Consider the following 23,741-nt stretch of genomic DNA (forward strand, 5'->3'; position numbering starts at 1 on the left):
AAATTATTTTAGGATAGTCATCTTACAAGTAAAAGCCATCCTATTATGAGAGATACAAAAACCATGAGAATGAATGAAACTTATTTGAGACTTAACAACTCTAGAACTCTTGTAACAATTTCAAGCAAACCTGTTATACACAAGAGCTTGTACTATGTATTAGGAGGTAATTGCCTTTGAAAGCAAGGGATTCCCAGTACCTCTATTTGTGGAAAAGTGAAATGTAAGCACCAACACTGGAATCAAATCTATTAAGTACTGTGGAATGGATCTGAGGTCACCATGTTCACCCCATGGGCAGTTTTATGTTGCTTGCTCTTGGGAGGGTTCAAATAAGGTTTTATTTATTCATGTACCTGGAGAGGAAACTAAAAATATTGCATATAATCAAGTTAAGGGGAACTGGAGATGGTCAAATCCAAAAAATTAAGATTTTTTTTTGCTACCAAAAATTAATTGTAACATTCCTCTTTAATGTAAACTTTGAATTATTGTTCTACTCGCCCTAGAAGTGGAGTTATTACCATTTTCCCCCACGCCTGCACAGGAAATGGGCGGCCGCTGAATGCATCTAACACCCTCTCGTGACTTCCTAGCGAACTGCTTGGGATTTTCTCGGCCTGTTATGCATACAGTGCCTTATGTTACACATACAGCGAGTGTGCAAGGGTTGGCTACATTGTTTTCTGTGACAAATGAAGCGCTAAGAGCACAGAACATCGTCTCTTTGCTGTTTACCGTTTTGAATTAGTTCAGTGTTATGCCTGTTGTTGTAGGGAAAAGGAAATTAACACTAATACCAAGTTGCGATACTACCATTACTGAAACAGTGTGTTCTTCTGCTAAGCAACACATGGCCGGCCATAGCCCTGTGACATCTTCTAGCAAGAAGCTGACTGGTGGATGTGACAGATTTCGTGAATATGTTAGTGACCGTGGTGATATTAACAAAGTACTGAATATTGGATTATTATCTTCTGTGCTGAAAGGAAGTGTTCTGTGCAAAATGTGTTGAAGTGTAGGAGTGGGACTAGAGATAACAAAGCACTTTGGTTTAGCTTGTGAGATGAAGATAATCTGTACATGTTGCAAGTATCAAGTGACTTTCTACAATTCACATGCCAGTCTCTTTTGCGAAAATGGACGATCTAGAGTGTTTGATGTGAATGTTCGACTTGTGTATGGTCTTCGATCCATTGGAAAAGGGTCTGCTGCTGGTAAACTGTTTTGTGGTATTATGAACTTGCCATTGCATCCAAGCAAATTTGGGTACTACTGTCGACTGGTAGGATCCTCTGTTGAAGATGTGGCTTTGAAAACCCTAAAGGAAGCAGTGGAGGAATCTGTAGAAATGTAACTTTGGTTCTAGGGATTTGGTAGTGGCATTAGATGGTTCCTGGCAAAAGAGGGGTCATAAATCCCTGAATGGGGTTGTAACTGCTACTTGTCGTGATAGTGCAAAAGTGATAGATGTTGCAATATTATCAAAACATTGTAGGTGCAAAAATAAAATCAAAGGAGAGCACAGTGGAACCTGTGAGGCAAATTTTAGTGGATCAATTGAAGCAATGGAAGTGGAAGGAGTGAAAAAAATTTTTGAACGTTCAGTTCCCAGATCCAACGTTAGGTACAAATACTACCTTGGGAATGGCGTAGTATTTGATAGCCATTTCCCGTGAATTAGAATTTTTCGAATATAAGGAACATTTTCTCAAAATCCACTCAAGCTAGAGAGATGAAATTTTTATACAGCACTCCTAGTGGTCAAACTTACATTGTAACACAGCCATTTGGCAATATGTTCAGTAGTTTCATTTCAATTTAATTATAAAGCAATTATTTGTAAAAAAATTTGGGTCATTAATAAAAAAAAATAATTGGAAGGAAACTAGAAAAGATACTCCAAAATCCCTCTGTCAAAACTGCAATACTAAACCATTCCATATGTAAAAAAAATTCAAATTTTTCTATTTGGTAGTTTATTCATAAATGTTCCTCAAACTTAGTGATTTTAACATGGGCAGCATAGGCACCTCCGGCTCCCCTTAAATTAGTATTATGGTGAATTTGTGAATGATGTTAATATATAATTTGTATAGGATATTTATGCTTTTGAAAAAGTGTAAATAAATCATGTTTTTACATTATGGGCAGTTTTCATTCCTTTTCATACATAACAGTAAGATCTGGGTACATATGTAAATGGGCAACAGTTTCAAATAATTTACAAAAGATTAGATATTGTACTTAAAAACACTTATCATGAGACAATCTGTTGCTGACTTTTGGAACTAAGTGGTGAGAACATTTGATTTCCAATGAGTAACCACTTGTCACTAATTATGAAATGCAAACTCAACATCCGAAACATACCCTTCCAATTAGCGTCATCTGAATACTTTCATTTACTGAAGTGATACTGGATAGTATCATGGAATAACTCCTCATTCAGTCAAAAAGTATTCATTATACAAAAGAAAGTTATTAGAATGATTTGTGGTGATCACCCATGTACATTTTGTAGCCATATGTTTATGCAATTGGAAATTAAAAACAGACACAGAGAAAATTTAATAAATTATGAAATTTCTAACAGTTTGAAAGCAGTTTGGAAGACAATGCTAGAAGAAAAAAAAGGATCTACACAGTGAATTTAACTTTGGCAAAGAATGTCAGCCCTTGGCACCTACAAGAAACAGTGGCCACGTGTGAGTGAGTTGCGCTTGATTGAATATGTGTGTCTTTTCTACTTCTGATGACGGACATAGTCTGAAAGTTGAGTATTTGCATGATGCCTATCTGTGACTCAGTGCCTACTCGATGTGGTGACTAGGAATTTATCCTTCCTACAATATTGTTTGGCATAAAAAATGTGTGAAATATACAGTTATGAAACTCTCTGACAATATGCCTATACAAATAAAATGTCTGATGACAGACAGCAGAATATTTTTCAAATACTGATTAAAACTTTTTCCCTTAGCAATTTCTTTTATACTATAGAAGAATTTTTGAATAGAATAAGTAATCAATTACAAATCTGTAAATGTGAAGAAAGTAACTGTATAATCAAACTTTTTAACTGTCTCTGTTATTGTCTGCATTTATTGAAAATATTGTCTATGGAACATGGAACTAATGAACTAACTATCCATCCAAGCATACACGTTAAGTAATTTAGGGGACCCAATCCTCGAGAATGCAACTCGACCAGTGCGTTAACCATTGTGTTACGTCACTGGAGGTGTATGGGAGAAATTATACAGTGATTTATCATAATTCAAAATACAACTTTATTCACACTTAACTTACAAATTGTAGAAGTTACATAGCACCTTTAATTACAAATGCAGAGGTACTTTTTAATGATTCCTAGGGGTGTGGTGCCAGTGTGAAGGACAGACAAATGGAGTGTCGAGAGAATAGTGAGAGAAGGAAAAATTGATGTGGATGAATTACAAAGGTACAACTAAAAGGGTAAGGATGGCGCGAAAACAGGAGGGTGGAAATAGTAAATGAAGAGGAGAGGCAGTAAAAGCAATGTGCAGTAGGGGAAATTCCAGAGGTTGCGGGATTGAAGATGGGGAATATTAGGAAAATATCAGCTTTCAGACAAATTACTTCTTCAGAAATAGAACTCTCACAGCCTCATGGCCGATGTCTCTGAGCACTAAGCCCCAACTGCTAAATCCCAATCCAACAGTTGGAGTCAGGCATTAGCACCCAGAGACAGTGGCCGTGTGTGTGTGTGTGTGTGTGTGTGTGTGTGTGTGTGTGTGTGTGTGTTTGTGTGTGTGTGTGTTTTTTGCTACTGTGTGAATGTGTGAGTGTTCTACTTCTGAAAAAGGACTTAATCCAAAATCTGATGTATTTCTAGTGTTCCTTTCTATTTTTTATGTTTTTCTGCAACTCAACACCACCTCTATGGGGTGACTGGCAATCCGTTGATGATGATTAGTGTTTTAGAGCGCACAACAACGAGGTTATCAGCGCCCATTCCCAAAAGATCAATTCAGAGCCGATCGTTGCGAGAATTGGTAATGTTCAAATTGCAAGACTGGACACATTACATAAAAACAGGTAGATAAAACTAAAAATAAAATAGCAGTACAAAACAGGTAAAAATAATTAACGGTGGCTGAGTGACCACTTACAAATAATGGGTGACCAAACCACTGTACAGCACATAAAGACCTCAATCCCAATATTTTGGGAAGAAGTCCAGACATCACACAAAAACGTAAAACTCTAGCGACATTCGCCTCATTATTAGTTAAAAGAGAGGGCAGGTCTGGTGGGAAACTGAAATCTTCCCTCAAACCCGCATATAAAACACACTCAGTTAAAATATGTCGTGTCGACAGCTATGTCCCACACGTCTGACACGTTGGTGGCTCCTCACGACGTAACAGAAAACAATGTGTCAACGAACAATGTCCTATTCTAAGCCGTGTAAGGGCTACTTCCTCAGCTCGTCATTGTTGGAAGGAGGTGAGCCACGGTCGGACAGTACTTTTCACAGCTCGCAACTTATTATCCTTCACGTCCAGCCACTGAGCCACCCACCAACTCATGACCTTCCAAGTCACGAAAGATGTCATTGCCTGCAGGGGGACGGAACAGCAAGCAGGAGGGGGGGGGGGGGGGGGGGATGGAGCAAGCCTCCATGGCAGCCGCATCTGCAAGTTCATATCCAGGAATCCCTCTGTGTCCTGGAACCCAGCAGAAAATTACATCATTACCCTGCTGTTGCAAGAGCAGGAGTGCATCCTGTACTTCTTGCACCATCCGATTTGCTGGGTACATCTGTTAAAGAGTGTGTAGAGCATTTTGGGAATTAGAGCAGGTGATGAATTTTGTGCCATGATGTCGGCACATATGCTCTAATGCTTGCAGAAGGGCAAACAGTTCTGCATAGTAAACTGAGAACTGCTCTGGGAGCCCTATCCTACGGACAGTATCAGGAACACACAGCAGAGCAGCACGTAAAATCCCCTTGTTTAGACCCATCCGTGTAAACAGTAATAAAATCTGAATGGCATTCTAAAATCCCAGTATGTTTAATTTTAAAAAGGTGGTCCAGGGTACAATACTTCTTGTAAGCAGCCAGATCAAGAAATAATCTTGGCCTTTGTAGCAGCCAGGGAGATCTCCTACTCCATCCCTGTCGGAGGACCTCCAGGTGTACTGACTCGAGACCCTCCTTTGCACGGATGCCAAACGACTTTGTTGCCTACGGATGGTGGTGGAAGAGACGTTCCAGTGCCGGCTGGGAAAACGTGTTGGACACCGATGAAAGAGGAGTGGACTTGGCCCTGTATGCGTGCCGTACCACGAGGAGAAGACGCCGAATGGACAGCGGAGGCTCTCCTCCCCTCTCGACACAGACTAGCAACTGGACTCGTGCGATAAGCCCCTGTTGAAAGCCTAATACCCTCATGGTGAATCACATCCAACATTTTGAGGTAGGAAGGTTGTGCAGAGCCATAAGCTTGACATCCGTATTCCAGTCGACGTCGCACAAAGGCCTTATAAAGTTGGAGCAGACGTGCCCTGTCAGTGCCCCAGGATCTATGACTGACGCATTTAAGGATGTTTAAAGCCTCGAAACAGCAGACTTTTAGATCTTTTAGGTGTGGCAACCATGTGAGCTTCTCATCAAAAATAAGCCCGAGATATTTCACTTTTTCCATAAAGGGGAGAACAGTGTCCCCTCGTTTTAAAACAGGGAGATTAAAAAGAGAACGGGAACAGTTAAAATCTACACAAACAGTCTTCTCCAAAGAGAATTTAAAGCCTGTGGTCTTAGACCATTCCTCCAATCACAGGATTGTAAGCTGTAATTGGCGTGTAGCAGCTGTGAGGGAGGAAGACACACAGAAAATGGAGAAATCGTCCACAAACAAGGAGCACCGCACGGGCCGTCGTATTGTGGACGCAATACTATTGATGGCAACTGCGAAAGCTGTCACACTGAGGACACTTCCTTAAGGGACACCGTTCTCCTGCTTAAAACGGTCAGACAGGACATTCCCAACCTTATACTTAAAATACCTGTCCGACAGAAAGGATCTATTGACTGTGGGTAAACGCCAACGGAAACCCCACTCATAAAGCTGCCGCAAAATGTTATGCCTCCAGGTAGTATTGTACGCCTTCTCCAGGTCGAAAAAAAAAAAAAAAAAAAAAAAAAAAAAAAAAAAAAAAAAAAAAAAAAAAAAAAAAAAAAAAAAAGAAGATAAGATAAGGTGTTTCTTACGTAGGAAAGCATCTTGTATCGCTGTTTCGAGTAGGATCAGGTTATCTAGGGTGGAATGATACCTCCTGAACTCCTCACTGGCAGTGGGTAAGTAAGGATCTGGATTTGAGAACCCACACCAGGCGCCTATTGGCCATAAGCTCAAATGTCTTTCCTACGCAGCTCGTGAGACTAATGCTACGATAGCTACTGGGTTCGGTCTGATCCTTCACTGGTTTTAAAAGTGGAGTTAAAATCGATTCTTTCCATGAACTAGGAAAGTCACCTGTATTCCAAATTTCATTAAAAAGTTGAAGGAGGACTTTCTTTGACCACAGATCCAACTGCTGCAGCATGCTATACGATATCAGGTGCAGTATCCCGAGATACTGACAGTGCAGAGTCCAACTCCCACAAAGAGAAAGGCTGGTTGTATTCCTCAGTGTTGTTTGAACGGAAATCAAAATCAGCCCTCTCCTGTGTACCCCGATAGCGAAGAAATTCTGGGTCCTGGCTAGAATCGGCCGTAATAATTTGAAATGATTCTGCCAACGCCCGGGCGATGTCTCTTGAAGATGTTAGGAGACACTCACGCTCATGTATAGCTGCTATTGGCGGTCGAGAGTATCGCCTTGAGATCCTCCTAATGGCTTCCCATACTTTGCTTGAAGACGTGGACCTACTGATGGAGTTCAGGAACTCACGCCAAGACCTCCGTTTACTCTCCCTAACGATTCTTCTCGCCTGCGCCCGTGCTATTCGGAAAGTTGCCAGTGGGGCACCAATGGAATCTTCTCAAAGCCGTGCTTCTGTCTCTGATTGTGGTACAGCAGTCGTCATTCCACCAAGAGACAGGCTGCCTCACAGGTGTTCCCTTTGACTTTGGTACGGATACATCAGCGGCATGGTGCATCACCGCCGTAATGTGATCCACCCAATCCTGGACGTCTTCACACTGTTTAAAAACAGCCAACTGCCGGTAGAGCATCCAGTTTCCCTTCCGGAACAACCATTTCGGCGGCTGTTCAACACGACCCATTTCAACTGGCAGATGGAGCCAGATAGGATAATGGTCGCTGCCATGAAGGTCGTCATCTACGACCTACTGAGCAATGTCCACAAGCACAGGCGAACAAATGGAGAGGTCTATGGCAGAAGACGAACCTGAAGCGGTGCTAAAATGCATGGCCTGACCTGTGTTCAGCAGTATGATGTTGGAAGTCCTGATAAAACTGCTCAATCATCTGGCCTCTGGGCAGGTTTTCTTGGAGCCCCATAATGCATTATGAGCATTAAAATCTCATAAAATGGGAAAGGGACAGGGGTAGCTGATCAATGAGCTCGGCGAGGGCTTCACTGTCAATGAGCTCAGCGGGTGGTAAATACAAGGAGCACACTGTGACATTAACCTGGGCCAGGATCCGAGCTGCAACCGCTTGTAGAGTTGTGCTTAAGAGCACAGGTGAGAAGTGAAATGTGTCCTTAATGAACACTGCCACCCCACCCTGAGCCCTATTACCAGTCAGGTCGTCTTTCCTGTACATGTGATATCCTATAAGTACAGGCGTGTCAGTCTCTTTAAAATGTGTATCTTGCAAAGAGATGCAAAAGGGGTTTTCCTATACTAACAGCCGCAATTCTTCAAAGCGAAGTCTGATTCCATTCAGATTCCACTGAAGTATGGGAGCCATATCAGCGTTTCGGTTTAGATTTCCCCCTGTCTTTTGTGGAGCGGGTGGCAGCAGAGGGGCTGCCAGGTTTTGGGGAAGAGGTATCTAACTCCATGACGATTTCCTCCTCATCAGTCAGGGATGCCCTGACGACATCCGATGGTGCCTATGGCAGGTTTGACGTCAGATGTCGTGCCCCTTTCCCTGGTCCCGTTTTCTTTGTGGAAGTCGGGGATGGGGGAAGTGAAGAGGCACTTTTCTGGAGGGACTTCGAAGGCTTCACTGTGCAGTCGGAGTAGCCTGAATAGCTATATCTTTATCGGTTGTGCTCTGGCAGGTATAGGTATTCGTGGAGGATACTGCTATGCTGGACATTGTCTGCATCAAAGTGTCTACTTTTAACACACGGTTGTGCACCAAGGAGGTATAGATGTGGCAAGGACAGGGCGTTTTGTTGCCTTATACTCTTTTTTGGCTTCCACATAAGGTAGCCTCTTTTGTCACCTTGATCTCCTGAATTTTTCTTTCCTCCGCAAATATGGTGCAGTCTTTGCTCCAGACGGGATGGCTCCCAGAGCAGTTGATACACAGCGCTGGAGTTGGGCAGTTGGTCCCAGCTTCATGAGCTGCCTTGCCACATATACCGCAGGTTGGTTCACCCCCACAACGCACTGTCATATGGCCAAATCGCTGACATTTGAAACATCGCATAGGGTTAGGTATATAAGGCCTAACCTTAAGTCGGAGGAAACCAGCCAGAACTATTCAGGTAAGACAGGCGAATTGAAAGTCACAATGAAGGTGGCAGATTTCTCAAGAACTCCATTATTCTTGCGTGTCCGTTGTTCCACGTCTACAATCCCGTGTTGCCCATTCTTGCTTCAGCTCTTCTACATCGATATCCATTAAATCACGGCAGGTGAAGACACCTTTACTGGAGTTGAGGGAATTGTGCAACTCGACAGTAATATCATACTCGCCTAACTTGGTTGACTTTCGAAGCAGCTCCACTTGCTTTGCCCTAGTAGTCTCAACTAACAGGGTACCATTCCTCAGGCGTTTCATAGATTTCAGTGTACCTGCGAGTCCTTCTAAACCTTTATGTATGTAGAAAGGAGACACTTTTTCAAATGAGCCCTCCTTCCTCTTAATCACGATGAAAACATTGTCATTTATGACTGCTTGAGCCCTGTTACTCTGGTCTATCTGCATATCTGGAGGACTAGCCTCCCTCATGCGCTTTACTAATTGCAAAGGTGGTGAAGGGAAATACGTGGTTGCCATGTGTGTCCCACGAGCAGCTAGGGAACTAAATGTCCACCCAGACAGAGCCCCACATGCCTGGGCTAGCCTTATACAACTGAGGTGCGGCAGGTTCCTCAGAGGTCGCCCGCCAGCGACTGTTCCACCTCAACAGCCATGCATCTTATCAGCGCGCAGCACACCTTAAGATTGAAGGTTTTTTTTTTTTTTTTATAGAGGTATGTACCATCCTCGCAATACAGACAAGATCCCCGGTCCCTGCGACACACAACGTTCCAGCGTCGCGCCACACGGCGGTCGCTGAAGCATGCCCAGAGCTTACGGTGTCAGAGGACTGGCGGCGCACACCAGTCCACAGCTCGGGGACCCCGGGGTCACCAAGCCTGTACCCAGCAAATGAATGCTGAGTCGCTTGAGGGGACTGGCAATCTATCATTTCCATTCTATTCTGGACTTTCCTTTGTTTGAATATGCTGGAGAGAATATTCTCACAAAAGCAACTATTTCTGCAGTGGACCCACAAAGCAATCTGTAAGTATTCGTAGGTGGCCTGAGGTTGAAACAACTGAAGAAAGTAGATGAGGAAAATACAGTATATATGAAAAGGAAAACACAGTATATGTGAAAAGGAAAGAAACTGGAGTGTATGCATTGAGGAAAAATAAGAGTTAGCGAGTACTCAACTTGATTATTGACAATTTACAATACTGTTACATAATACCAGAGGGAGCACTCCAATAGCTACTAACTTAAAAGCATTGGATGAGGAGAAATATTTTGCTTTATCTTCATTCTTATCATTACTTTCTTAAAACAAAAAAAGTACACAAATTCAATTATTGATACATGCTATTATGCTGTAAATGTTCAATTTAATTTCTGAGTCTAATTTCCTCCAATGAAAAATAACCTTTTAATTTTGAAGTTTTTTTTCCTTTTTCTTTTGGGGGAATCAAAATATTTCTGGAGCCCATTGGCACCATAACTCATCTGAGTGGCAGCAGACTTTCTCATAATGAAACATTTGACCATGCATTCACTTTAACACGACCACAACTGTTTACATTTCAGATGGCTATTCTCAGTCTGTCTCCTACCTCACACCAAAGACACTCAAAAACTATTCAAGACCCTGGATAATGGCACTGATAACTTCTGACACGAGCATGTGGGATTCTCCATCTTCCTTCACACTTCTGATTAACCATCTGTTGCAGCACACACACATTATACATACTGTTAGGTCTAACAACTAGGTCATAACAGACCCACTAATGGAGTGAACATATATAAAATTGTGTCTAATTGGACCATTCACTCCAAGTGCTTAACTTCTCTTGTTAGGTTTTTTTTTATCAAAATTTGTGCTTATTGTACCAAGATCTTTGTTGAAAGTTTCCATTTACGAGAGAGTGACGTACTGTGGCAATATAGTCTACAGTAGTTGAGGTATGTTGAAACAAATTTATGACAGCAGTGATCTGTTGCCCATGATGTACACCACTACACTGAACTGTGTGCCACATGAAGCTACTTACTAAACTTTGTTATCTACAAGTACCACACAAAAATATAAATACATGTACACAAATGACTGCAATGTGACAGCTTTATAAATATGAATTGTGACTACAATTAACTGGATTTAAAATAAATTCATCTATAAGGAAATGTAAACTGGAGTGACAGAAACAAAAGATGTCACTACCATTGAAAGAATCATTTTCTTAAAAATAAAAGAGGCTGTGAGGCAAGACACCGCAACACAAATTTTCCATGCAGACAATACCTGTTCGCCCCAGCTGTCTCCCCAGCTGTTCTTAATGATCCAGAACGGGAGTGTCTTTTTGAATAGTGGATATTCTGTAAAAGTAAAACATTTAGTATAATTTAGAAGTTGTTCATAATACATTACCTTCTCCCCCCAGAATGTACCCCAACTGTTTTTTATTATCCAATATGGGAGCAGCTTGTGACGAAAATAAGTTTCTGTAAAACCAAAATAATTCATGCAGTGATTTGAAATACATTCCTACAGTTCATTAAAAGTAACAGGGTAGTACACAAACAGAATTTCTGGCACATTCTGCGTAGCTTTAGTCAGTAGAAAGCATAAGTTACTCAAATTCAAATGTCATACATTAAAATCTCTCAATAGTTTTACCACTTATGAAATGTAAAAATTTCACCTGTGATCTGTTTATTCTAGCTTTATCATTTTGGTGCAGAGTCCAACAGTCACTTAAATACAGAAGAGCAACTTCAGACATCATGAAACCATTAACATATTTCAATAAAAGATAAAGAAAGACTGAAATTAGAACAACACACTGTGCAGTTATATACAGATATGGGGGAGAGGTGGTATAGAAAAACGGGAGTGGGGTAAGAGGGGGAGGGGAAAAACATAGGCAAAGGGGGAGGATAACAGCATACTTTGTATCTACTTATGTTTTCTGTGGTTATTCATGTAAAACTAGTAATTTAAAAAACGTTCGCAAGAACGCAAATGATTAAAGTTAAATTTAAAAAGTTAATAAGAAATATTAAAGGCTTGTGCAAATGCCAGCGACTGTCATATCTCAAAATCATAAAAAATATACATACCTTTTATACATCTAATTTAAAATTAAAAGCAAATTTTTTAAAACTTTGTTGTACTAAAGCAAATGCTTATATTAAACCACATACATACGTGTAACTAAAGGACTGACATCATCACGATGAACATGTTATAAGAATATGTATCTTTAACTAAACAAAAAAGCACAAAAAGGTCATTATTAAAAAAATGGCACTCATTACCCATATGACGAAAGGAATGCAAACAACTTTAAATAAAACTGTTGAAATTAAATTACAATAAAATAAAATGAAATTAGGACAGTAACACTCTCCATTGGGCTGTTTGTAGTGTTGCATTGCTGTACCTAAACCACTTCTGTGTTCACTTCCATGTTTTCAGTAGCATGTGGTAGGCTCAGCATGGTCGCCTCATCGCACGTAGTAGCCGTGTCCAGCTGCCACTTCTTTCCAAAGTCTGCTCATGTAGATTTCACTTGTGGATCAGATCACTGAAAATGCTGAAAAAGGAACTCCAGGAGGAACCATTCTGATAGTTCAGCAGATTTACGGGATTCTGCATTCTGTGCGCCTGAATTTCAAGTTCTTCAAAAATTTTAAGATTTCCTTGTGGGCATTTAACAGCATGTCTACACCCCACCAAAGGTCACAAAGGCTGTGTTATTACTATGGAGACATCAATGTCCTTTAAATCTAGTCTCAAAATCTTGTACTGCCTGCTATATATTAAAAACAAAGATACCAAGACTTACCAAGCGGGAAAGCGCCGGTAGATAGGGACAATAAATAAAACAGACAAACACGCACACAACATTTCTACCTTTCGCAACCAATGGTTGCTTCTTCAGGAAAGAGGGAAGGAGAGGGAAAGACGAAAGGATGTGGGTTTTAAGGGAGAGGGTAAGGAGTCATTCCAATCCCGAGAGCGGAAAGACTTACCCTAGGGGGAAAAAGGATAGGTACACACACACAGACACAAGCAGACGTATTTCAATATGTCTGCTTGTGTCTGTATATGTATGTATGGATGGATGTGTGTGTGTGTGTGTGTGTGTGTGTGTGTGTGTGTGTGTGTGTGTGTGTGTGTGTATACCTATCCTTTTTTCCCCCCTCGGGTAAGTCTTTCCGCTCCCAGGATTGGAATGATTCCTTACCCTCTCCCTTAAAACCCACATGATAGAACTGGATGCAACTTGGCTTCAGCTAAGCTTTTCAGCCAGAATACCTTCACTGTCGCAAGGTCTACCCCATGGCCAGGAGAAGCCAATTAAACTGCGTACAAGGTCTCTTAGGATCAATTCACAGGACGGCTTACAGGAAAGGTAGTCTGGACTGATGTAATTCACCTGCCAAGGAACTCACTGTGTATCACTGAACCTTTGGCAGATAAAGTACTAGATGCAGTTAGTTGTTTTATACGACATAGCATATCGTGCATTCGGAAGGTAGACTGCACAAGGGTAGTGAATGCCAGTATTGATAATTTTGGCCTCGAGGAAGTGAAGTTGTCACAGAGTACCCTGGTTGCGAATTTAAAAGTGTTAGATGAGGATGAACAGAAAATTACACAATGCCAGGAGGGTCTGTCAACTGGTCTAAGCTATGGAGTAAGGTAGCACACGTAGAAGCACAGGACAGAGCATTAGTGGAAAAACTGTTGAGTGAGTTCATGGAATTATTTAAATCCACCAGATCCATTACCTGCAATGCCACTTGTCTAACACCAAATTCCTACTGGAAGTGAAGCACCTGTCTGCAAATGGCTGTATTGAGTTCCAAGGCATTTACAGCTGATTATGGAAGTGTTTATAGATCAGCAACTTAGAGATTGCATCATAGAGCTTAGTTGTAATCCTTCGTCTGCTCCCATTGTAATTTAAGCACAAAATCACCAGATGGTGGCAAAGCATACCGCTTCTGTTGTGAGTAGCAGTTCATCAACCAGAAAACGGTGCTTGACGCATTTCCTGTGACTAGTATAACAGAGACATTGGATAACTTTGGTCAGTGTCAGTACTTCACAACATTGGATTTGTGTAGTGGCTACAACAAGTTGGAAGTAACACCGGATGATCGACCAAAAACTGCGTTCTCAATGCCAACTGGGGATGTCAAGTTTCGACGCATGCCTTTTGGCCTTAAAAATGCACTGGCAACCTTTCAGAATTTGTTGAATAATATTTTATGTGGATTAAAACCAAAATGGTGAGTGGTATACCTGGATGACATAATTGTGTATTCAAAGAACATTCCTGAACATCTGTAGCGGTTACGTGAAGTGTTTGATTGTCTGCGGTACTTGAGTCACATTGTGGGACAGGATAGAATTTGTACCAACCCAAAGCTGGTTTACACATTTTAAAATTTTCCAACATCCACCAATGTAAAGAAACTGCAGTTTTATTTGAGACTCAGGAATTTTTACCAAAGGTATTTTTAAAAAACCTGCAGAAATTGCATGAACTCATATGCAATTGCTACAGAAAGGAGTGAAGTTTCATTGGACATCTGAGTGTGAGTTGACGTTACAGAAGTAAAAAGATCTATTGACATCTAATGCCATCTTGGTCTATTCAGATTTTGAAAAAATCATTTATTCTTTCTTGTGATTTGAGCGATTTTGCGCTAAGAGTTATTTTGAGTCAGGAAGTAGATGGACAGGAGCACCCTACTGCATACGTTTCACAGCAGTTCAATAATGGTGAATGAAATTATTCCACTATGGAGAAGGAAATGCTTACAGTGATTTTTGGAATTGGGTACTTTTGTTGTTAGCTCTATGGTAGATGATTTAAAGTGGTGACTGATCATGCAGCGCATAAGTGGCTTTTTGGACCTAAAGATCCATGGAGTATACGGTCAGGTTGGACCTCACAGTTAAGCGAGTTCTATTATAAGGCAGTACATTGGCCGGGAAGGTTGCACACTAAAGCGGATGGATTCAGCCATAAGCTACGAACTATGGAATGCACAGGCATTGATGTAAATGAAAGGAATGCCATGATCCAGACCGTCAGTGGTTTTCTAAGCAACACCAGTTCTGTATGGAGGCAGAATATTGTACAGCACAGCTTGTGTGATGAAGTGTTGAGGCAAGCACATGATTTGATTTTAGGGGGCATTTGGGTTGAAGAGCAACGGAGAGAAGGGTAGTGCAGGCTTATTGGTGGATGATGTGTAGGCACGATATGGACCGTTTACATGAAAAATTGTGTTCTGTGTGCTCAAAGAGCAGAACTTAACCACCAGAGAATTAAATCCCAGAGGTTAGTCAAAACTGGTAAGCTCCTCCAAATGGTAGGATTGAACATCCTAGGAGCCCTAGCACAAACACCAGCAGTGAATCATTAAGTATTAACCATTATTGACCATTTCTCTCGTTGCATTTTCATGATAACTTTACCGTACCAGCAAGCGACATTGGTGGCATAGAATCTAGTCAACCAGTGGATACTTTAGTTTGGGACACCTGAAACCGTACTCACGGATCAGGGCATAAATTTTTTGTCAGAATTAATGCAGCAGCTATGCATAATGGTGTGCATTAAGAAATTACAGACGAGCGCTCTGCACCCTCAAGTTAGTGGCCGCGCAGAACAAGTCCACAGGACAATCGTGAAAATGTTGAGTTTTTATATAAATTCCCAGCATAACAATTGGGACATTCTATTGGCCTACACCTTCGCAGCCTACACCTTGAAAGTTCGCCAGAGCACAAGGTTATCCCCATACGAAGTAATTTCTGGGAACAAGATGTTGTCGCCCTTTTAGTTTTGCAAGGCCCCACCACAAGGAGATATCTCGTCTGGGAAGGATTTTGCCAGAAGAGTGAAATTTATCTGGAGACAAGTACAAAAAATGATATGAAGACTTTAGAGAAACAGGGAAGGGCATATGATGTGAAATCAATGTTACCTAAGTACCATGTGAGTCAGTGAGTTATGTTGATGAATCTTTGTGTGCTGAAGGGGAAAATGGTATAATGGCCCTTACCAGGTAACAGAGATGACATCACTTGTTAATGTTAAATTGGAGCTCCCCATCTGCCCTTTGTTAGTCCACGAGCCAAATTCAGCTGGTTAAGGGGGATATGTACAATTTCCCTTGTGTGACCCCAGTTTCTGTAGAAGGGGGGAGGGGGGGGGGGGGGGGGAGAGAAACAATGGAGAAAGAGGAGAAAAAGGAAAAAGTGAGGTGAGGTGAAGGAAACAGTATAATATGCCAAATCATTGGTATATGCTAGGACGAAGAGCAGGGATGCGGGAGTGACACTAGGATTTATTTTTCCAATTATCAGCTACGAAAATGGGAACCATAGACTTTAGTGTGGTCCATGCCTTAATTTACCTATCTGACCTACATTCCTCTGTTTTGTCCACTAAACACCTTTCATTTCTTAATGATACCAATGATGAGGACCTGCTCATCTCTCTGGATCAGATGATTGCCATCTAACATGGCCATGTTACTGTGGAACATCTCTAAGAGCACATGAAAAGCTGCAGAAGTAAGAAGCAGCAGCAGCAGCAGCAATTGATAGTCATTGGTTCAGTAACATAAGCTGCTTGTGTATTCCTTGTGGTGATCAGAGTTGTATATTCCTTGTTCAATAGAAGAGTTGCTCAAATTCCACCCTTCCCAACCTTCAGCCTATGCATTTGAACCGATCAGAATGGGACACCCCCCAACAAGGCAGTATAATGAGTTAACAGTCATGAAGGCAAAGACCAAGTGTGCTCAAGGACCATGAGGAACAATTGTGTATATGAGGGAGGACTGTGGTGCAATTAGTAGTGACTAGCCACAACATGTAGTTTCAAAGGAATTGAACCACAAATACAGTATGAGTCTGGTATTAGTGGAACATGTAACAAGAGTCGAGAATAAATAGAAATGGAGGCAAAATGCAGGGACGCATCCTTTCCATAGAAGGGGGGAGTGTAGAAGGTCAAATGATTACGGCAATTAAGTTTGTTAAAATGTGAAGGAATACTGGGACCCAGAAGTCGTAAGTGTGTTACATTCTGTTGCTCAGTTCAATGGTACGATACCATGACATAAGTGGTCAGCAGAACACCAAGTTAGGCAACATGAAAGAGAATGCTGTGTTACTGGCCAGCTGGCCACACACCAGGATGTCAACATCAAGGGCAGTAATTGGGACAGCCAAGCTACCCCAGAATATTCCACCAGCCTACTGGGGAAGAAGAACCACAGACATCAACAGCAGAAAGTCGTATATAAGGACCAGTAGCCAGCTCGTCATCGTCGGCTGTCTTAAGACATTGGAGTGACATGAAGCCTGTGTCACTTAGCACTGCCATCAGTTTGGAGTCATCCCTGTCATTGCAGTCATAGTAATGGTCACTGTCATAATGCAGGTCATCGCCTAAGGGGTGCCAGAGTGATGCCGCTGCTGCAACTATTGTCAGATGCCAGCAACAGGCAGCTGCCTGCCATGAGACTCATCACTTGGGGAATGTTGTGGTAACGGACTGTTGCCATTGTCTGGGATGCTGCCTACACAAATACTGTCACCAGGGCCAGAACCAGGAACCTTGCTTTGCCAATGCCAAAGAGCCGCAGACGGGGTTTGTTGCTGAGACAGGGTGCTGACCTGTCCCGCTGCCACGTGTGTGCGCCACCACCACGACAGAGGCCTACAGCACGTGGTTCCAGGCACCATTGTATGACCCAGCAAGGCTGTAATGCCACTGCTGAGTCAGCAGATTCCAATTAATGCCAGCACAGTTGGAGTTATAGTCACACGTGAGTGTCTGTCAGCCACCATCATTGCCACCAAAAAAATTATGAGCAGAAGCAAACCTCGCCCAGTAGGCCCACAACCAACGTATTGCGGTTGATCAACAAATGTTGTTATTCTGTCTTTCCTCATGCCCAGCAGATAATCCACGTTCGAATCCGACTATGGGCAGTGGTGTCCTGTGCCTGTTAACACGGCCCATTTACACTAGCAAACAGACATGCTGTTTCCTAAGGCTGATAAATGACTGCTCATATACTAGTAGTTTTTTTGTCATATGCAGTGGGAAGTCACTAGGCTCGTATAGTTCTGCATCATAATGTAAGCCAGCCCCACTCTCTTCATCATCCTTATCCTCAAGTGGCAGTCAATACTTGTTTTGAATTCTGTGACACATGTGGTTGGAAAATTCTTTTGTATCTCCTGTGCCTTTATTTGAATAATTTACTCAAGAAATTTACTCAGGGGGACTTAATTGTATTTACAGCATGTTCATGATGCTCTAAATAATGAAACCTTCTCTGCATGAAAGTTTCTCTCCTTTGATCCACTGCAAGTTTGGCAAATAGAACTGGTAACATTCACTTTTGTGGCAACAAATTTTCTTCCTGCTGCACAGCTGTTTGTGGCATCTGCTTTATGGTGGTAGCGGTAAGTTCCTATGGGACCAAACTGCTGAGGTCATCGGTCCCTAGGCTAACACACGCTACTTAATCTAACTTAAAATCACTTATGCTAAGGACAACACACACATGCCCAAGGGAGACCTCAAACCTTCGACAGGGGGAGCCGTGTGAACTGTGACAAGGCGCCTTGGCCCTCTGCTCTGCTTCATGGGTAACCATCAACTTAAAGTTAGCATCGTATTGTCTGTGTGAACCAGTTGGGAAAAGCAAATTTGTACATCCACATTTCTCAACTGAGTCATGGCAGTAATTTCTAACCATTTTTGACTGCTGATAATATAAGCATACTTAATGGCAACAATATGGAGCCCTCTTGGCTGCCCACAGCTAACTGGCAGAAATCATGTTACTTCAAATTAACATTGAAGCCAACCTCGAAAATAAACAGTACTGTAGAGCAGTGGTAGCTTTAAGGGTCCCACAAATGAGCAATGGAAATCACAACATATTTGGGACTAAACAGCCTAATATTTATGACAGGAATGAGTATTACTGTCATTGCTGCTGATGAGTTGTGCTATTAGATCCCACAACTTGTGAAGGGATAGCTTTACAATTTACAATACTGTTTATGTATTAATTTAAAACATTAACTTCAGCTGTGTGGCCATATTGTCCATAGTTGCTATGTATTGGAAATATTTCAAATATGTCTTTGCATCTGGGACAGAATGCATATTTTGTCACTGAATGGGTTTTGTTTTATTGAAAGAAAACATTAGTTGTCTGCAATGAGAGATATTTACAATTTCACTTGCTTTCTAGACTGAAAAACGGTTTGTTACAAATAATGTTGATTTTTACTTACAATATTTTCTGTCCAACTCTCGCTCAATTCAGGAAATTCGTCTGACTGCATGTTTTTGAGTTATTTATTTGTTTGGTACAGCTGATTCCAGCCGTCTTCCATATTGCTTTGTGGTGCTGCACTGTGTTGTGTTTTACATCAAGAAATGCATAGCACTCCAAAACAATGTGGGATTAGGCAGGTATCAGTAGTGCCAAACCAAGGAATGCCTCAGAAATGTGCAACCAGACAGTGTTCCTTCATTGCTGATGTGATCTGCAATCTGTCATTTTATTTCAATAAAATGAAACACGTTAACAAAATAAACATTTTCTTGTAGTTGCAGGGACAGATTTTAAATATCTTTAATATTAGGTATTAACCATTCATATTTTATTCAAGTTGCATGCATAATGTTCTATGATATGATTTGCTATCAAGATCATGTGTGCTCTTCATTGACTGGCTGGAAAAAGCAAAACACGCAGCTGCCTCCTCAAAATTAGTCTTTTTGGTATGTTTTGTTGTGCTGGAGTGGCAGAAAATGCTACTGTAGTGGATAAAACCTTTGCCTAATTGACTACACAATGGTAACCTCAGCAGCAGCAGCAGCAGCAGCAGGGTAATCTGCAAATTTAAGACAAGCCTGTATTTTTCGAATGACGAATTTGGGGGGAAAACCCGATCTTATAATCAGGATAAATACAAGGTCTGTTCAAAAAATTCTCGGACATTTGTAGGTTTGTGCTAATGGTGTGTTGGACCAAAATGCGGTTGGCATCCCGCACATGCCTGTGTTTAATGTGTAACTGCCGGAAGCTTCGTTGTTTTATGTCTGTTAGTTACTGCTTTTTGCTGTAATGAGTAGAATATTGTGTTGCACAGTTTGCGAATTTTGAGATGGAAGAGTTAGGGGAGCAACACAGCTGCAACAAATTTTGTGTGAAACTCGAGAAAACATTTACAAACACACACCAAATGATGCACAAAGCCTACAATGAAGAGTGCTTAAGCCATACTAGATTTTACAAATGGTTCACACACAGTGACAAAGTGTGACTTTTTTGTAGGGTAGGCTGTGAATAATGTATTTCAAAAAAATAAAAAATCTTAAAACAAAAACTTATAAAATAGAAACACTGCAAAAGTAACTTAGTTACATATTTCTGCTAAAATTGAAACTACTACAGAAATTGTTAATAAGGTTGGTTGGTTGATTGATTTGGGGGAGTGTACCAAACAGCAAGGTCATTGATCCCATCAGATTTGGGGAGGTTGGGGAAGGAAGTTGGCCGTTCCCTTTCAAAGGAACCATCCCAGCATTTGCCTGAAGAGATTTAGGGATTCAGGATGTCTGGACGTCAGTTTGAACCATCATCCTCCCGAATGTGAGTCCAGTGTGCTAACCACTGTGCCACCTCACTCAATGATAAATAAATACATAAAAATATTGAACAGCTACACACTAATGATTAACACATAGTAACTCACTATTACATCTTTTTATAAATTAATTCTATCCTCCTGTCCTTTTTCTGGGAGTAAACATTGATAACATGAGAGATGAACTCCCAACATTTGGTTGAAGATTTTCACATTTCCCTCTTTGGTTGAAGATTTTCACAGTTTCCCTCTTCGACTGAAGATTTTGACAGTTTCCCTCTCTACAGCCAAAATCACCAAGGTGGACAGTCTGTCATTCTGTTGCGAAAGTAGGTTTTAACACGTTTTAATATACTCGTGCTTCTTTTGCACGACACGGTGGTTGCTGAAACTGCAAGAACTAATGATAGAAACTTCACACATTCAGTGAACATGTTTTTTAATCCATTGTTTATAATGGATTTAAGAAGGTCCTGAGGCTGTAGACATTTATCCTCACTGCTGTAAATAAATGTAAGTTCTTGTTCCAGTTTTTTCCAGGATGTTTTTTAAGAAGTTTTTCAACTTCAAAATTCAGAAATTTGTTTGGTTTACTATAACCTGAGAACTTTCTCCTATTTACAATTTCTGTAAAATCTGTTTCATGAAAGCCCTGGAATCTAGTTTCCGCTTTTACTACTATTGTGTCATGTATTTTGAATGCAAGAATTCTCCATTTCTGAATACTTGCTTCTGTTCCATTAAAATTAATTTCATTTACTCCTGCTGAATTTATAAGGCTCTTAGCTTCCACTATGCATTTCAGAATAATTTTCACATCTTAGTCTTTCAACAGCCTTAATGCTGCTTTCAGTTTTGGACATAGGCATCTTATGTCCACAATTTTACTTTGCAAGATGTCAAACAAGATACTTGTATGCTGGAAAATCGAATTGTACAGGTGCAGCAGAGAAAGAAAAGTTTAATCATCCGGTATACTATTTAGCCCAATTGCTTGATGTAAATAATTATCATCCCACCCTTCATTGTTTATCACACCACAAAATGCTGCTCTCGGGTCTGTATAGTGAAGAATAATGCTTTGTACAGTGTGTGAATGAAAATTCCATCTCATTTCACAAGGACTTGGTCATTTAAATCCCCTTTTCCTCAGAAGTTCAATTCGTTTAATGAAATGGCTAAAAAAATACATGAAATCCTGACAGATTTACCGCAAAAATTTTTAGTTGCATTATTATTTATTTATTTATTTATTTTTACAAGCTCAGAGGAGGACTAGGTTCAGCTGATGTGTGTAGCAGTGGATAGAGAGAGCATGAGGATAAGCTCGTTTCACAATAAGGTAGACACCATAATAATGTTCCCTGCCATTGCATTGCAACCGTTGTATGTTTGCAATACTGAATTATTTCTATTAAATTTCCAACTGCTTAGCACTTACAATAAAACAGTGTCTATGCCTTGTGCACTCTGGCCCTTGGATACATCCTAAAACTCTATGCGTCTAACTCGTATTTCTTCTGATTCATTATTTACAAAATGAAAAATTACACTCATTTGACTTCTAGTTGAGACATCCATTGTTTCGTCTGCTTGTAGTGATATAAAACAACAATTTTTAACTTAATTTGAGTTTGCTCTGCAATAACATCTGTAATGTTGTTGTGGTCTTCAGTCCTGAGACTGGTTAGATGCAGCTCTCCATGCTACTCTATCCTGTGCAAGCTGCTTCATCTTCCAGTACCTACTGCAGCCTACATCCTTCTGAATCTGCTTAGTGTATTCATCTCTTGGTCTCCCTCTACGATTTTTACCCTCCACGCTGCCCTCCTATACTAAATTGGCAATCCCTCGATGTCTCAGATCATGTCCTACCAACCGATCCCTTCTTCTAGTTGTGCCACAAGCTCCTCTTCTCCCCAATCCTGTTCAATACCTCCTCATTGGTTATGTGATCTACCCATCTAATCTTCAGCATTCTTCTGTAGCACCACATTTCGACAGCTTCTATTCTATTCTTGTCCAAACTATTTATCGTCCATGTTTCACTTACATGGCTACACTCCATACAAATACTTTCAGAAACGACTTCCTGACACTTAAATCTATACTCGATGTTAACAAATTTCTCTTCTTCAGAAACGATTTCCTTGCCATTGCCAGTCTACATTTTATGTCCTCTCTACTTCGACCATCATCAGTTATTTTGCACCCCAAATAGCAAAACTCCTTTACTACTTTAAGTGTCCCATTTCCTAATCTAATTCCCTCAGCATCACCCGATTTAATTCAAGTACATCCCATTATCCTCGTTTTGCTTTTATTGATGTTCATCTTACATCATCCTTTCAAGACACTGTCCATTCTGTTCAACTGCTCTTGCAAGTCCCCTGCTGTCTCTGACAGAATTGCAATGTTATCGGCGAACCTTAAAAGTTTTTATTTCTTCTCCATGGATTTAAATACCTACTCCAAATTTTTCTTTTGTTTCGTTTACTGCTTGCTCAATATACAGATTGAACAACACCAGGGAGAGGCTACAACCCTGTCCCACTCCCTTCCCAACCACTGCTTCCCTTTCATGTCCCTCGACTCTTATAACTGCCATCTGGCTTCTGTACAAATTGCAAATAGCCCTTCGCTCCCTGTATTTTACCCCCGCCACCTTCAGAATTTGATAGAGAGTATTCCAGCCAACATTGTCAAAAGCTTTCTCTATGTCTACAAATGCTAGGAACGTAGGTCTGCCTTTTATTAATCTAGCTTCTAAGATAAAGTCGTAGGGCCAGACTTGCCTCACGTGTTCCCATATTTCTACGGAATCCAAACTGATCTTCCCCGAGGTCGGCTTCTTCCAGTTTTTCCATTCCTCTGTAAAGAATTTGCGTTAGTATTTTGCAGCCATGACTTATTTAACTGATAGTTCGATAATTTTCACATCTGTCAACGCCTGCTTTCTGTGGGATTGGAATTATTATATTCTTCTTTAAGTCTAAGGGTATTTCGCCTGTCTCATACATCCTGCTCACCGCATGGTAGAGTTTTGTCAGGACTGTCTCTCACAAGGCTGTCAGTAGTTCTAATGGAATGTTGTCTACTCCCGGGGCCTTGTTTAGATTTAGTTCTTTCAGTGCTCTGTCAAACCTTTCACGCAGTATCATATCTTCCATTTCATCTTCTTCTACATCCTCTTCCCTTTCTATAACAATACCCTCAAGTACATTGCCCTTGTATGGACCCTCTATATACTCCTTCCACCTTTCTGCTTTCCATTCTTTGCTTAGAACTGGGTGTCCGTCTGAGCTCTTGATATTGAATATTGATACAAGTGGTTCTCTTTTCTTCAAAAGTCTCTTTAATTTTCCTG

The 23,741-nt window shown here is 41.0% G+C and overlaps 1 protein-coding gene across 2 annotated transcripts in view; it reads right to left on the reverse strand.

Annotated features, from left to right (window-relative positions):
• The window catches only part of LOC126267069 (uncharacterized), a 239,982-nt gene that overhangs the window by 1,946 nt on the left and 214,295 nt on the right, over positions 1 to 23,741 (reverse strand). Inside the window, exon 25 of one of the 2 annotated variants that reach the window (XM_049971922.1) lies at positions 10,961 to 11,034. In XM_049971922.1, coding sequence (XP_049827879.1) covers positions 10,961 to 11,034 — 74 coding nt within the window. Of the gene's footprint in view, positions 1 to 10,960; positions 11,035 to 11,086; positions 11,161 to 23,741 lie in introns of both variants that reach the window. The other variant, XM_049971923.1, reaches the window with a different exon arrangement.

The sequence above is a fragment of the Schistocerca gregaria genome, chromosome 4 (genome assembly GCF_023897955.1).
Source record: "Schistocerca gregaria isolate iqSchGreg1 chromosome 4, iqSchGreg1.2, whole genome shotgun sequence".
Taxonomy (NCBI): domain Eukaryota; kingdom Metazoa; phylum Arthropoda; class Insecta; order Orthoptera; family Acrididae; genus Schistocerca; species Schistocerca gregaria.